The following is a 12,853-nucleotide window of genomic DNA, read 5'->3' on the forward strand; positions in this document are numbered from 1 at the left end:
TGGGACTTATCGCAAGTTGGGATGTGGGTAGCAGAGTTTCTGCACATATGAATTAGGAGCAGAAGTAGGCCACTTGACCCCTTGAACGTGATTATGTTTGACCTGATTGTAACTTCAATTCCACATTTCCACCCATCCCCAATAACCCTTACTTATCAAGAATCTATCTAGCTCTGCCTTAAAAATATTCAAGGACTGAATTGGAAAAACCAAGTCCAGTTCTGTATGTTTCTCATCACACTGCTTCTGTCTTGCTTTTGTATTTGATGACCTCACATTAAGGTTCTAGTAAATAGAAATGTATCAAATGCTCAAACAGAGGTAAGGAAATAACCCAGAAAGAAATATCCAAGGAAAAGGAGGGCCACGGCAAATTGGGTCACTTCAAATCTGGTTTTGAAAATCCTCTCATCCCAGGAGCTCACTGAGCTGAGGAGCCACCGCTGGAATGTGCAAATTTGGACAGCCTTAAACTTGTCTCCTGGAAGAAAAACCTTATGTGTTTGAAATCCCATCTGTTTTTTCTATCAAACCCTGGATGTGTTCAGAGACCCTCAGCCCAAGAATCATGGGGTTTTGTGGAGACCTCATACTCCGAAATCCTTGGGTGCTCCTCTGTGGACAAAGTCAATGCATTGAAGCTGTGGAGTGGGTGAGATGAGCTGTTCTCCCCTCACTGCACACGGTGTGATGCTTTGCCAGATTGTGTAAATGGTTGAAGGTATTTCCACAGTCAGTGCACTGGAACACTATCCCTTGGGTGGGCATGTCTCGCTGCTTTTCAATTCACACTGATGTTTGAAATATTTGCACTCATATGGAAGAGGCAAACATGTCCTTTTCTGGATTCAAAGACTGATAATATTTAGATCCGATGAATTTAATGACAGTCAGATCTTGATATGCTAATTGTTTTGAGTTTAATGTCCAAAAATCCTCCCTCTTATACTTACAAAGGGAGTTAACAAAAGTCACTGTAAGTTGCAACAGAAACCCAGAACTGACAATTCTAGGTGTCACAGACATCCTTCTCCCTCTCAAACCATAAATCCCTGTCTCCTGCACACTCCCTCCATCCTATTGTTTGTAAACCCAATTCATCCTACTATCCCTCATCGTGCTTCTTCCCCATTTCGCCTCTTCTAACAGGTTCAGTTTGACACCTATTATCATCCCCAATATGTCACTCAGGTGTCTAAACCTTTGTGCCTGAATTGAACAAGCTGCTTTGCTAAGGGGGCGTCACAATCAATCCCACATTAACTTTGTGTTAGGGCGTTGTCACTGCGCCCCACCCCCACTTTTCGTCCTACTCCCAGAAGTTTGGTGACTGGTGAATAATGGCGGTCTCAGCTCCCACAATCCCCCGCGCTGGGGAACCCTCTCTATCCGCCCCGCGGGCGGGCGGTCTGAGACTGCGCATGTCCAAAGGAAAAGGGGGAGCCGCGCATGTGCGGAGGAAGGCCCGCCCTCTTTTATCTTCATGTTGAGGTGTTGACCAATGGGGAAAGTTGGAGGACCGGAAGGTTCCTGGTCCTCTAGCCAATCAGAGCACGGGCTTTGCGCGAATGCAGCTTGAGCTTCCCAGAGGCTGAAGCTTCCTCCTGTGTTCAGCATCTGTGAGTAAAACACTTTCTTTTCTTCCCCCTTCCATTTCTTTTCTAATTCTGGGTTTAAATTGTTGACTTGCAGGAACTGAAGGGAAAGGAAGTGAATCCAGGGAAGGTGCAGACTCTGGAAAGGTTGGCCCAGGTCTCTCCCTGTGTCTTAAAAACATGAGCACTCGCTGCCAAAATAAAGTTCCTCCTCACATCCCACCTGTATCTCAGTTCAAGTAACACAGTAGTGTATCTTACACTTTCAGTCCATTATTATGTACACATATATATATTTAGACTTGATGATTTTCAGTGCTGCAAAGGTTAGTGGTAGGCCAGAAGATTGGAAAAACCTTAGCGAACCAGCAAGCCATAACAAACTAAAAAAATGAAGAGAGAGAAGTTTATATATGACTGAAAATCAGCAAAAAATATAAAAACAGACATTAAAGGCTTCTAGAAGTATATAAAAAGGGATAGCGTGTGAAAGTGAGCATCGATCACTTAGAGGGTGAAACTGGGAAATTAATAATGGGAAAGAAGGAAACGGCAGAGATTTTGAACAAGTATTTTGTGTCTGGGGTCTTCACAGTAGAAGACACAAAAACATCCCAAGAATAGTAGAGAAGCAGGGGCAAGAGGGAATTGAATTATCATAATCTGTAGAGCAAAAGTACAAGGACTACTGACGGGATTAAAGACTGACACGTTTCCGGGACCTGATGGCCTGCTTCCTCGAGTCTTAAGGGAAGTGTCTGCAGAGATAATGGGTGCATTGTTTGTCAGCTTTGAAAGTGCCCTCAATTCTTGAAAGGTCCCAGCGGACTGGAAAATCACAGTTGTAATACCCCTATTCAAGAAAGGTGGGAGACAGAAAGCAGGAAACTAAAGGTCAGCCAGTCTAGCATCTGTGATTTGGGAACCAACAGATGTCACATATTTGGATTTCCAAAAGGCATTCAATAAGGGGCCACATAAAAGGTAACTGCACAAGATAAGGCTCATGTTCTTGGGGTAATATATTAGCACGGATAGAGGATTGGTTAACTAACGGGAAACAGGGAGTTGGGGTCAATGAGCCACATTCAGGTTAGCAAAGTGTCACCTGTGGAGTCCTGTAGGGTTCAGTCCTGGGGCCTCAACTGACTGTATTATTGTTGGTGATACGACAATAGGCTGGAAAGCAAGTTTTGAGGAGTATACAAAGAGTCTGCAAAGAGATATCGATAGGTTACGTGAGTGGACAAAAAAGTGGCAGATTGCGTACAATATGGGAAAATGTGACCTTTCCACTTGGGCAGGAAGAATAGAAAAACAGTATATTATTTAAATGGAGAGAGACTGCAGAATGCTGCAGTACAGAGGGATCTGGGTGTCCTTGTACAGGAGTTACAATAAGTTAGCATGCAGGTGCAGCAAGTGATTAGGAAGGCAAATGGAGTGTTGGTCTTTATTGCAAGGAGGTTGGAGTGTAAAAGTAGGGAAGTCTTACTGTAGCTGTACAGGAATTGGTGACGCCACATCTGGAATACTTTGAACAGTTTTGATCTCCTTATATAAGGAGGGATATACTTGCACTGGAAGCAGTTCACAGAAGGTTTTCTAGGCTGCTTCCAGGGATGAAGGGGTAGTCTTATAAGGAAAGGTTGAGCAGGTTAAGCTGACATAGAGGTGATCTTATTGAAAGCTACAGGATTCTGAGGGGGTTTGACAAGGTGGATAAGGGGAGGATGTTGCCTCTCGTGGGGGAATCTATAACTAAGCGGAACAGTTGAAAAATAAGGGGTCTCCCATTTAAGACGAAAGACAGAGATAAGGAGGAATCTGTTCTCTCCAAGGATGTTTAGCCTTTGAAATTCTCTTCCACAGAGAGCAGTGGAGACTGGGCCATTGAATGTATTCAAGGCTGAGTTAGACAGATTTTTGATTGACAAGGGAGTCAAAGATTATGGAAGACAGGTGGAAAATCTGAGTTAAGGCTACAATCTGTTCAGCCTTGATCTTATTGAATTATAGAGCAGGCTCGATGAGCCGAATGGCCCACTCCTGCTCTCATTTCTTCTGATCCGATGATCTCTGTGTCAAGGACAGGAAGCAGTGAGTGTTGATCTGACGATCAGCATCCATTGGCATCTTCAGGAGAATTGGGAGGGTTTATATTAGGTACAGCAGAGTGAGAATGGAGGGAGACTGTACAGGAAGGGGGTTGACAGCTTCTGGGGAATGAAAGAGGAAAAAATGTTCCAAGGAAATTAGAATTGTCTGTTCTGAATTTCTGTCCTGGACTGACAGTGATGACTTTTTTAAACTCCTTTTACAGGATATCAGAAGGGGAGGATTTGCAGACAGAAATCTCAAAACAGACATCACCTCAAGATCTGACAGAGTCACTTGATTCATCAGGACCTGAATATCATTGGCCTTTGAATCTGGAAGGAGAAATATTTGTCTGTTCTGTCTGCTTCAAAACATTTTAAACAACAGTGTGATGAGAAAAGTACTGAGACACACACACACACCCAAGTGCACTGACTTGAAAGAGCTTTAACTAGTTACACATCCTGAAAAAAAAATCGCACACACATGTCCAGTGTGTGGATGAGGCTTCAACTGATCATCGAACCTGGAGAGACACAAGGACACTGGCACCATGCAGAAACCGTGGAAATGTGGAGACTGTGGGAAGGAATCTCGTTCCCCATCTGAGCTGGAAATTCATCGACGTAGTCACACTGGAGAGAGGCCATTCACCTGCTCTGAGTGTGGGAAGGGATTCACTCATTTAAACAGCCTGCAGACACACCAGCGAGTTCACACTGGGGAGAGGCCGTTCACCTGCTCCGTGTGTGGGGTGGGATTCACTCGCACCCGGAACCTGCTGTTACACCAGCGACTTCACACTGGAGAGAGGCCATTCACCTGCTCTGACTGTGGGAAAGGATTCATTCGGTTATGCAGCCTGCAGACACACCAGCGAGTTCACACTGGGGAGAGACCGTTCCCCTGCTCTGACTGTGGCAAGAGATTCACTCAGTTATCCCATCTGTTGATACACCAGCGAGTTCATACTGGGGAGAGGCCATTCACCTGCTCCGTCTGTGGGAAAGGATTTGCTCACACCTGGAACTTGCTGAGACACCAGCGAGTTCACACTGGAGAGAGGCCGTTCACCTGCTCTGAGTGTGGGAAAGGATTCGGTTGGTTGTGCAGCCTGCAGACACACCAGCGAGTTCACACCGGGGAGAGGCCGTTCACCTGCACTGAGTGTGGGAAGGGGTTCACCCAGTCATCCAACCTGCTGACACACCAACGTGTTCATAGTGCGGAGAGACCATTCATCTGCCCAGTGTGTGAGAAGGGATTCATTCAGTTATCTCATCTGCAAAAACACCAACGAATTCACAAGTGATAAAAAGGATTGGATTCTGCTGTTATTGCTGCTGTTCGTCACACCCAGGACTGAACCATGTTCATTCTGACAATTGATGAAGTGGGAGGGTTTCTTTCTGCTGAACTGGCCGGTTTCACGGCTTTGCTTCCAGTGGACTGTCGGCCTTTGAGCCTTGTCGCGAAAATCCGGTTGATATTTCACATGGACCACAGAATGAAAGGGTGTTTGGAAGGTGAAAGATATCTAGTTTGCATTTCTATTTGGAAGCCCCCCAAAAGCATGCCCACTGATATAGAAATGGGGCTGTAGTGGTTAGAAGTTTCTTTTGTTCTGTTTATGTGGTGTTTCTCATGAAAGGAAACTACAAAGGTATGAGGGGCAAATTGGCTGTGGTAGATTGAGAAACTGCATTAAAAGGTATGATGGCACACAGGCAATGGCTGGCATTTAAGGAATTAATACAAGGAACAAAAACCCAACAGGAAAGTTGATGCAACAGTGGTTAATAAGAGAAGTTAAAGCTTGCATTAGATCAAAGGAAGCGGCTTATAAAGTGGCCAAAAAAGTAGTAGGCCTGAGGATTGGGAGATATTTAGAATGCAGCAAAGGAGAACCAAGAAACTGATAAATAAAGAAAAGATAGAACATGAGAATGCACTGGCGGGAAACTTAAAAAAATGACCATAAAAGCTTCTGCAGATATGTGAAAAGGAAAAGGTTAACAAAGACAAGTATGGGTCCATTGCGGATGGAGACAGGGGAATTTAAATGGGGGAATGAGGAAATGGCAGAGAAACTAAACAAATGTGTGTCTGTCCTCATGGAGGGAAAATGCAGAAATTGCCCCAAAGATACTAGAGAACCAAGGGACTAGTGAGCATAGGAACTGAAAGAGATTAGTATTAATAAACAAGCACCAGAGAAATTAATGGGACTGAAAGCTGATAAATCCCCGGGATCCGATGATCTACATCCCAGAGTGTTGAAGGAGGTGGCTGTAGAGGTAGAGGATGCATTGGTGGTCATCTTTCAAAATTCTATCGTTTCTGGAAAACTCCTGCAGCTTAGAAGGTGGCAAATATAACTCCACTCTTTATGAAAGGGGGGAGAAAATGGGGAATTACAGATCTGTTAGTCTGACATCAGTAGTAGGGGCAATACTAGAATCCATTATAAAGGATGTGATAGCTGGTTGCTCAAAAATAATGATCTAATTAGGCAGAATCAACTTGGATTCATGGATGGAAATCATATTGAAACCTGTTGGTGTTTTTTGAGGATGTAGCTGGCAGAACAGATAAAGGGGGACCAGTGGATTGAAGCTTTTGGATATTCAGGAGGCTTTCGATAAGGTCCCACAAAAGAGGTTAGTCAGAGGAATTAGAGCACATGAGATTGGGGGAGCTTTACTGGCATGGATTGAGAATTGGTTAATGGACAGAAAACAGACAGTAAGAATAAATAGGTCTCAGGTTGTCAGGCTGTGACTAGTGGGGTACCGTAAGGATCAGTGATTGGGCCCCAGCTATTCACAATCTACATCAATGATTTGGATGTGGGAATCAATTGTAATATTTCTAAGTTTGCTGATGGCGACGTGGGAATGTGAGTTGCAAGGAGGATTCAAAGAGGCTTTCAAGGGGTTTCAGACTAGTTGCGTAAGTGGGCAAGAACATGGCAGATGGATTATAACGTGAAAACATGTGAAGTTATCCAAAGGGACCTGGGTGTCATTGTTCATGAGTTACCGAAAACTAACATCCAGTTGTAGCAAGCAATTAGGAAGGCAAATGGTGGCCTTCATTTCAAGAGGATTTGAGTAGGGGAGTAAAGAGGTATTGCTGTGTTTGTATAGAACCTTGGTGAGACCACACCTGCAGCACCATGTCCAGTTTTGGTCTCTTTACCTAAGGAAGGTTATACTTGCCGTAGAGAGAGGGCAACAGAGGTTCATCAGATCGATTCCTGAGGTGGCAGGATTGACCTGTGAGGAGGGATTGAGGAGAATGGGCCTATATTCTTTAAAGCTTAGAAGAATGAGAGTTGGTCTCATTGAAATTTACAAAATTCTTACAGGGCTCGACCTGGTAGATGCAGGAAGGATGTTTCCCCTGGCTGGGGGTGTCTAGAACCAGGGGGCACAGTCTCAGAATCAGGGGAAGGCCATTTAGGACTCAGAGGAGGAGAAGGAATTTCTTCACTTAGAGGGTGGAGAACCTTTGGAATTCTCTACCTCTGAGGGCTGTGGGGGCTCAGTCATTCAGTACATTTAAGACAGAGATTGACAGATTTTTTGATATTAAAGACATCAAGGGATGCGGGGAGAGTGCAGGAAAATGATGTTGAGCTAAGTGGTCAGCCATGATTTAGTTGAATGGAAGAGTAGGCGCAATGGGCTGAATGGCCTGTTCCTGCTCCTATTTCCTATATCCCTAGAAGGCAGTTACAGATTTGGTCTTGTGTGCATTGCAGTTCACTTGGAATTGGTGAGGGGAAAAGAAACTGGGAAATTTGTCTAGCTTGGAGCTACAGGAAGAAATCTCAAATGATCCTGATAGTGAAAGGCAGTTAGCCTTGTGGTAGACAGGAGTCAGCTTGAACAGTGAGCTTGGAAAGAGCTGTGAAGAAGCTGTGGGCACAGCCTGGGGGGAGGAAAAGCATTCAGTCTGTCCAAAGTCAGGGCAAGAAGACAGTGAGGCTCAAGCCTGAGCTGAGGAATCCACAGTTGTGAGGTCTTAAAGAAATTTTGGCAGGTCGATTAGCTAAAAGGTACTGGAAAGATGCCCAGGGAATCTTGTAGCTTGGAAGAGCACGTGGAATACTGAGGAGAAATCAAAGTGAATTCCAGAGGACTGTGGCATATGGGTTGGTTCCAGAAGTGAATGAACCTTCAGGATCTTGTAACGTTGAAGGGAACTCTTGGGTGGAACTAAAAATTAGAACTGGGTTTATAACTTAAGTATTTACACAACATGGTGTTAAGTGGTAGTGCTTACTTCATTTAATTCTTTTACATACAGGAAAGTTTATTTTTTGCACAATGTCAAATATTGTGGCATAATTCACTCAGTTAATTAGTTGGTGTTTGGATTTTTCTTTAAACATCAACAGTCCCTATCAGGATTGTTACAATATTGGGGGCCCATTTGGGATTGCGAATCCACAGACTGTTAAGGGTGCGCTAGGTTTTGCTCAGGTTTAGGCGAACAATGTTTCATAGTGAACCTTACCATATTTATTGAGAAGCAGAATGGTTTTGTTAATTGCTCAGATGTCTCCAGGGAGATGATTTACCCCTGGGTGTTTTGCAACACTGAATAAAGATGAGGTTGATGGAATTAGCAAAACAGTGGTTTTTGGATTTCAACGCAGGGGCTAAGAAAGCAGAAATAGTTGATGCAATAGCACAGCATTTGGAATTGGAAGAAGAAAAGCCTCATCCGGATAACAATCCAGTTGAGTTACATAGAACTCAATTGCAGATCAAAAACCTGAATGAGAATTCCAAGAGGATAGAAAAAATCAAAATCTCGAACTTGAAGCAGAAGAAAAGGAAAAAGAAAGAGGAAAAGAAATGGAAAAGCTGAAGCTTGAACTAGAATTCCAAACAGAAAAGTTAGAAAGGGAAGAAAGATAAGGGAAGAAACAGAGAGCTTCAAAGAGAGAGAAAAATAAACATTATGAACTGGCTAAAGAAAAGCTTGTTACGTAGTGAAAGAGAAACTAACCATTCAGACAATGAGTCAGGTCCCACTGTGAGTTATCATTTTGCAAGGAATATTTGCCTAGTGACTAAATTTCACTGAGGAAGGCATTGGAGAGATTTTGCCTTGTTTGAAAAATTTGTTGCAAAGCTAGGGTGGCCAGACAAGATATGGACTCTTATTTTGCAAAGGGGTTAATGGGAAAGGCAATGGATACTTATTCGAATTGTGAGACTGTTCAAACTGTGGTGCTTAGTGCATATGAGCTCGTTCCCAAATCGTATCTATTGAAATTTTGGACCTTGTGAAAAGAATTTGCTACGGAAAAAAAAAATGTTGTTCGACAGATGTTTTTCAGCAATGAAAATTTGAGAATGTGGATGAAATAATCTAAATGGAAGAATTTTAAAACAGCATTACTACACACCTGATGCACTGTACGGTTTTTAATATAAGGGAAGCTGCTGTTTTAGCTGATCACTATGATTTGACTCTCCAGACACCTTAGTGACAACAAACCACTGGCTGTAAACCATACAAGAGCTGGAAAGTGAAATGATGTGCGAATGAACGGGATTCTAATTATCATGGAACGTTATAGCAGAAATAAGAGAACGGATTCTCCCCAAAGTAGTCGAAAAGATAACATAGAAGATGGAAGTGAAGCTAAAGGACTGATATGTTTTCACTGTCATAGAGTTGGACATTTAAAGGCAAATCGTTTAGAGATTAAAAAGTAAACCAGTAGCATTGGTAAAATGGCTGGTGTTTCTCTAGAGAACGTTACACCAAAGAGGGAAGCTCGTGAGAAATCAATATTTTCTAATGTATTTACCATGGCTGAAAATAGAGATATGAGGGATTATGAAGGATTTATATTTGAAGAGGAAGTCGCTCCATTTTTCTCAAAGAAAGAGCCTGGAAAGATTGTTATCCTGAGAGATACTGGCTCATCTCAGAGCTTATTGTTAACAAAAGATTTAGACTTTTCTTCAAAAGATTCGCGGAACAAAAATGTATTATTTCGGGATATTGATGGGGGAGTGTGTGTCTATGCCATTGTGTAAAGTCAATTGAAACCACGTCTTTGTAAAAGGGTCTAGTATTGTTGGTGTTACTGATTATGTATGTATATTTTATATTGGGGAATGATATAGTCGGTAATATTGTTTTTCCACTTTCTGGGACCATGTTCACAGTTCAGAAGTTGTTCCTGTGAGTTTTTTTTAAAAAACCCTCGCCTATTCGTGACTCAGTTAAACAACAAACTGATACAAGTAAAGATATTGATGTATCCACCCTGGTAATGGACAGTGCAGAGTCAGGAAAAGTGCCCGAAACATCTCAGGATAAAAGTCCACCACAGTAGGAACTAAGATCTCACAGAAACCCAAAAGGGTTAATGACACCTAACACTGAATTAAATGTAACTGCCTGTGCTGAGACAGAACAAGCTATAACAGCAGCAGGAGTTCAGGCAAAGGGACAGTTCACGGAAAATACACTACAAACTCCAAAATGATTGGAATTAAATAGTTTGTGAGTGATGTGGAAGATTCAAAATGTTTGAAAAAAGAATTGAAAGTCCAGAATGAAGAAGCTGTCGACATCACTGGAAAGAAATTAAACTCGATCTGAATGAGATCAGGTGAACCTGAAGGATTATAAACTGTTCAAAGACCAGACCACATTTGAGTATCAAATGTTTTTGCTTGAGCATAAAAAGCATTTTGTGATGAGAGATGTATATCTTTATATTTTTGTGATGATGTTTTCTGTGTAGAAAGCTGTGGGTGTGTGTCCAGGGTTAATTAAACAGTGGGGAGGTTACTAGAGACAGGTTGTCACTAGAGACAGGTTGTCTGTGAGGTGTAAGAGATGAAAGGTTAAAGGTGTTAGGCTTGTGCATTTCCAATGAGAGGTTATAGTGGGTTTGAGTTACAAGTAAATAGGTTGATTCTGAAATATGCATTATGAGACCAGTGGGGAAATAGGTTTTTCAGCTGTTGAATTTCAAAAAGGGAGTTCAGAAGTAACAGGACACATTTGCATCTTATTGGGGTTCCATGAGTAAATAGGAGAAGGTATATTGAATTTTATTGACCCCAAAGTCGAGCAAAGCAGAAGACATGAAAGATTTTTATATTTGGAGGAGTTGATTTTCAAAGAGGTGTTTGTGGACAATGGAACCTGAGATGAAAGGGGAAAAAGGTATTTAAGGAAAGGGGTGTTTAACTGTTGAACGTCACTCTGGGGGAACCCACTGAGGTTCAGCTTCTCTGTGCGTGAGTGGCTGAGAAGCTGTAAAAGTTTTGAATTGGAGCCAGCCACCCAGTGTTAAGCCAGGGGTCTTTGTTTTAGGGAACAATTTATTTCTGAACCTCCTTTTGGAATTCCATATCAGAGCGGAAGTGCCTGAGAAGCCGTGAGATACACCGTTATTAAAGTGACAATAATTCCTTGACTTGGGTTACGTATACTGGATTTTTATGGTTAAAATCTATAAGGGTCGTTACCAAAAAGGTAGTGTAGTTGTGTACTTTTGACCAAGCATGTTTTCCAATGGTTGTTCTGTCAGGCTGTTTTAACTTTTACCTTGTGTGCTTAGGGTTTTCTTCTTTTTTTAATCCTTTAATTTTTAAAATTCTAAAAGGTATGACTGGAGTTCTATGCTTTTGAGGTCAGTTGCTCTTCCTTGTTGTTTTCACACACACACACACACACACACACACACACACACACAAAAAAGTTTATGATCAGCGAGGCAGACTTCACTCTGAGTCTGGTTTGCTCAGCAATAACATCAGCTGTGGTCATAACATTTTGAATGACATTCTTAAAATGGGAAAGGAAGATTTTTACCAATGACCAACACAGATTCGCTTAGGAGTTTTGGAAAAATAATCAGAACAAGAGACTGAGCAGCCACATTCAAGAGATGGTAAATGAAAGTTTAACCTCTGAGAATAGCTGGAACTGAGGAGAATTCTCCAGAGCACTGTGACATACTTGATGTGCCTTATGAGAGAATCATGGGGAAACTAAGATGTAAACCTGAGGGCATAACATATGCAGTATTAAGTTATTAGCACTTGCTTTGTTTAATTTTGTATACGATTAAGTTTGTTTTGTTGAATAAAACAAGTGAAATCTTGTTGCCAACTCCATTGGTTAAAACGAGGTGTTTGGCTTTCTTTTGAGAGTAGTGACAATGTCAAGGCCATACCTTGTTTCCTCCTTGGTTGGGATGTAACCTGTGTCCACATGTCCGCTTCATTCTTCCGCTGGTCGTATGGCTCAGACTCTGAGAGCATTCATGGGTAATCAGACCCTGACAATTCCCACTTGCTTTCAGCCATTTCTCACAAAAGTTGCTAGGATTTTGTTAGAGGAGGGGGAATTAAAAATGCTAAAAGAGAATACAGTAATAATTTACTGAAAAACAAGCAGACATGGCTGCCAAACATATTAAGAGTTGAAGATTACCAGATGAACATTGCACAGCCTTGAGAATCAGACTGGAGACAAAAAGTAGGACATAAATTAGATTGTGCACTCCCATCTCAAATAGGGAAGGGGCAAATGATTTTAGCTTAGATATGGGAAGACACACAATGGACAAAGAGGGGGTTTTAATGAAACACGAACAGTATTGAGTTGTGAGAACCAAGGTCTTTGCATATGTGTTTTAATTTTGATTGGATATTATATATACAGCCTTTAGAATAATTGGTTAGCAAAATCACATGTTTACGTACTCAATAGGATAGTGTTAACATGAGACCGGTGTATTGGTTACCGATTGGATGCATTCAAGTGTACTCAAATGTACTATGATAAGAAAAAGTACAAAAATAATGAAATGTGATCAGTCTGGGAGCTGGGTCTTCCTTCTTAGGAATGATTGCGGCTCCCTTGCATATGCTTGAATAAAACCGGTTAAAGGAAGATTGAGTCTCTGTGGTCGCTGTGTGATTGGGGATTGTAACTTCTCCTCTTCAACTGGCCTATGTGGTAGTTGCAGGATTGGAGGGAATACCCTCTTCAGATTGTAAGTCTCTGTGTGAAATCTTATTTTCCTTGAGTTTCAAACCTTTACCATTAAACAAACATTCTCCGTTACCATATTATAATAGTAAAGGAAGAAACTGCAGCCAATC

General features: G+C 42.0%; 1 protein-coding gene across 2 annotated transcripts; it reads left to right on the forward strand.

The window, feature by feature from the left end:
- Positions 1-1,585: 1,585 nt before the first annotated feature.
- On the forward strand, positions 1,586-10,816 carry LOC121270524 (gastrula zinc finger protein XlCGF8.2DB-like). Of its 2 annotated transcripts, XR_005941559.1 has the most exons (3): positions 1,586-1,619; positions 3,919-5,221; positions 9,193-10,816. XR_005941559.1 is itself a non-coding variant. In XM_041175891.1 (2 exons), the coding sequence occupies exon 2, from the start codon at positions 4,249-4,251 to the stop codon at positions 5,005-5,007; it is 759 nt and encodes a 252-aa protein (XP_041031825.1). In that variant the 5' UTR covers positions 1,586-1,619; positions 3,919-4,248; the 3' UTR covers positions 5,008-7,098. The 2 variants fall into 2 exon arrangements, 1 of the variants encoding a protein (XP_041031825.1); XM_041175891.1 differs by lacking the exon at positions 9,193-10,816 and having other exon boundaries at positions 3,919-7,098.
- The last annotated feature ends 2,037 nt before the right edge of the window (positions 10,817-12,853 follow it).

This window comes from Carcharodon carcharias, chromosome 27, assembly GCF_017639515.1.
Source record: "Carcharodon carcharias isolate sCarCar2 chromosome 27, sCarCar2.pri, whole genome shotgun sequence".
NCBI classification, from domain to species: Eukaryota; Metazoa; Chordata; class Chondrichthyes; order Lamniformes; family Lamnidae; genus Carcharodon; species Carcharodon carcharias.

What these genes read in the sequence shown, in the direction of transcription:
- LOC121270524 (XM_041175891.1), top strand. Translation starts at nt 4,249, where the DNA reads ATGCAGAAACCGTGGAAATGTGGAGACTGTGGGAAGGAATCTCGTTCC.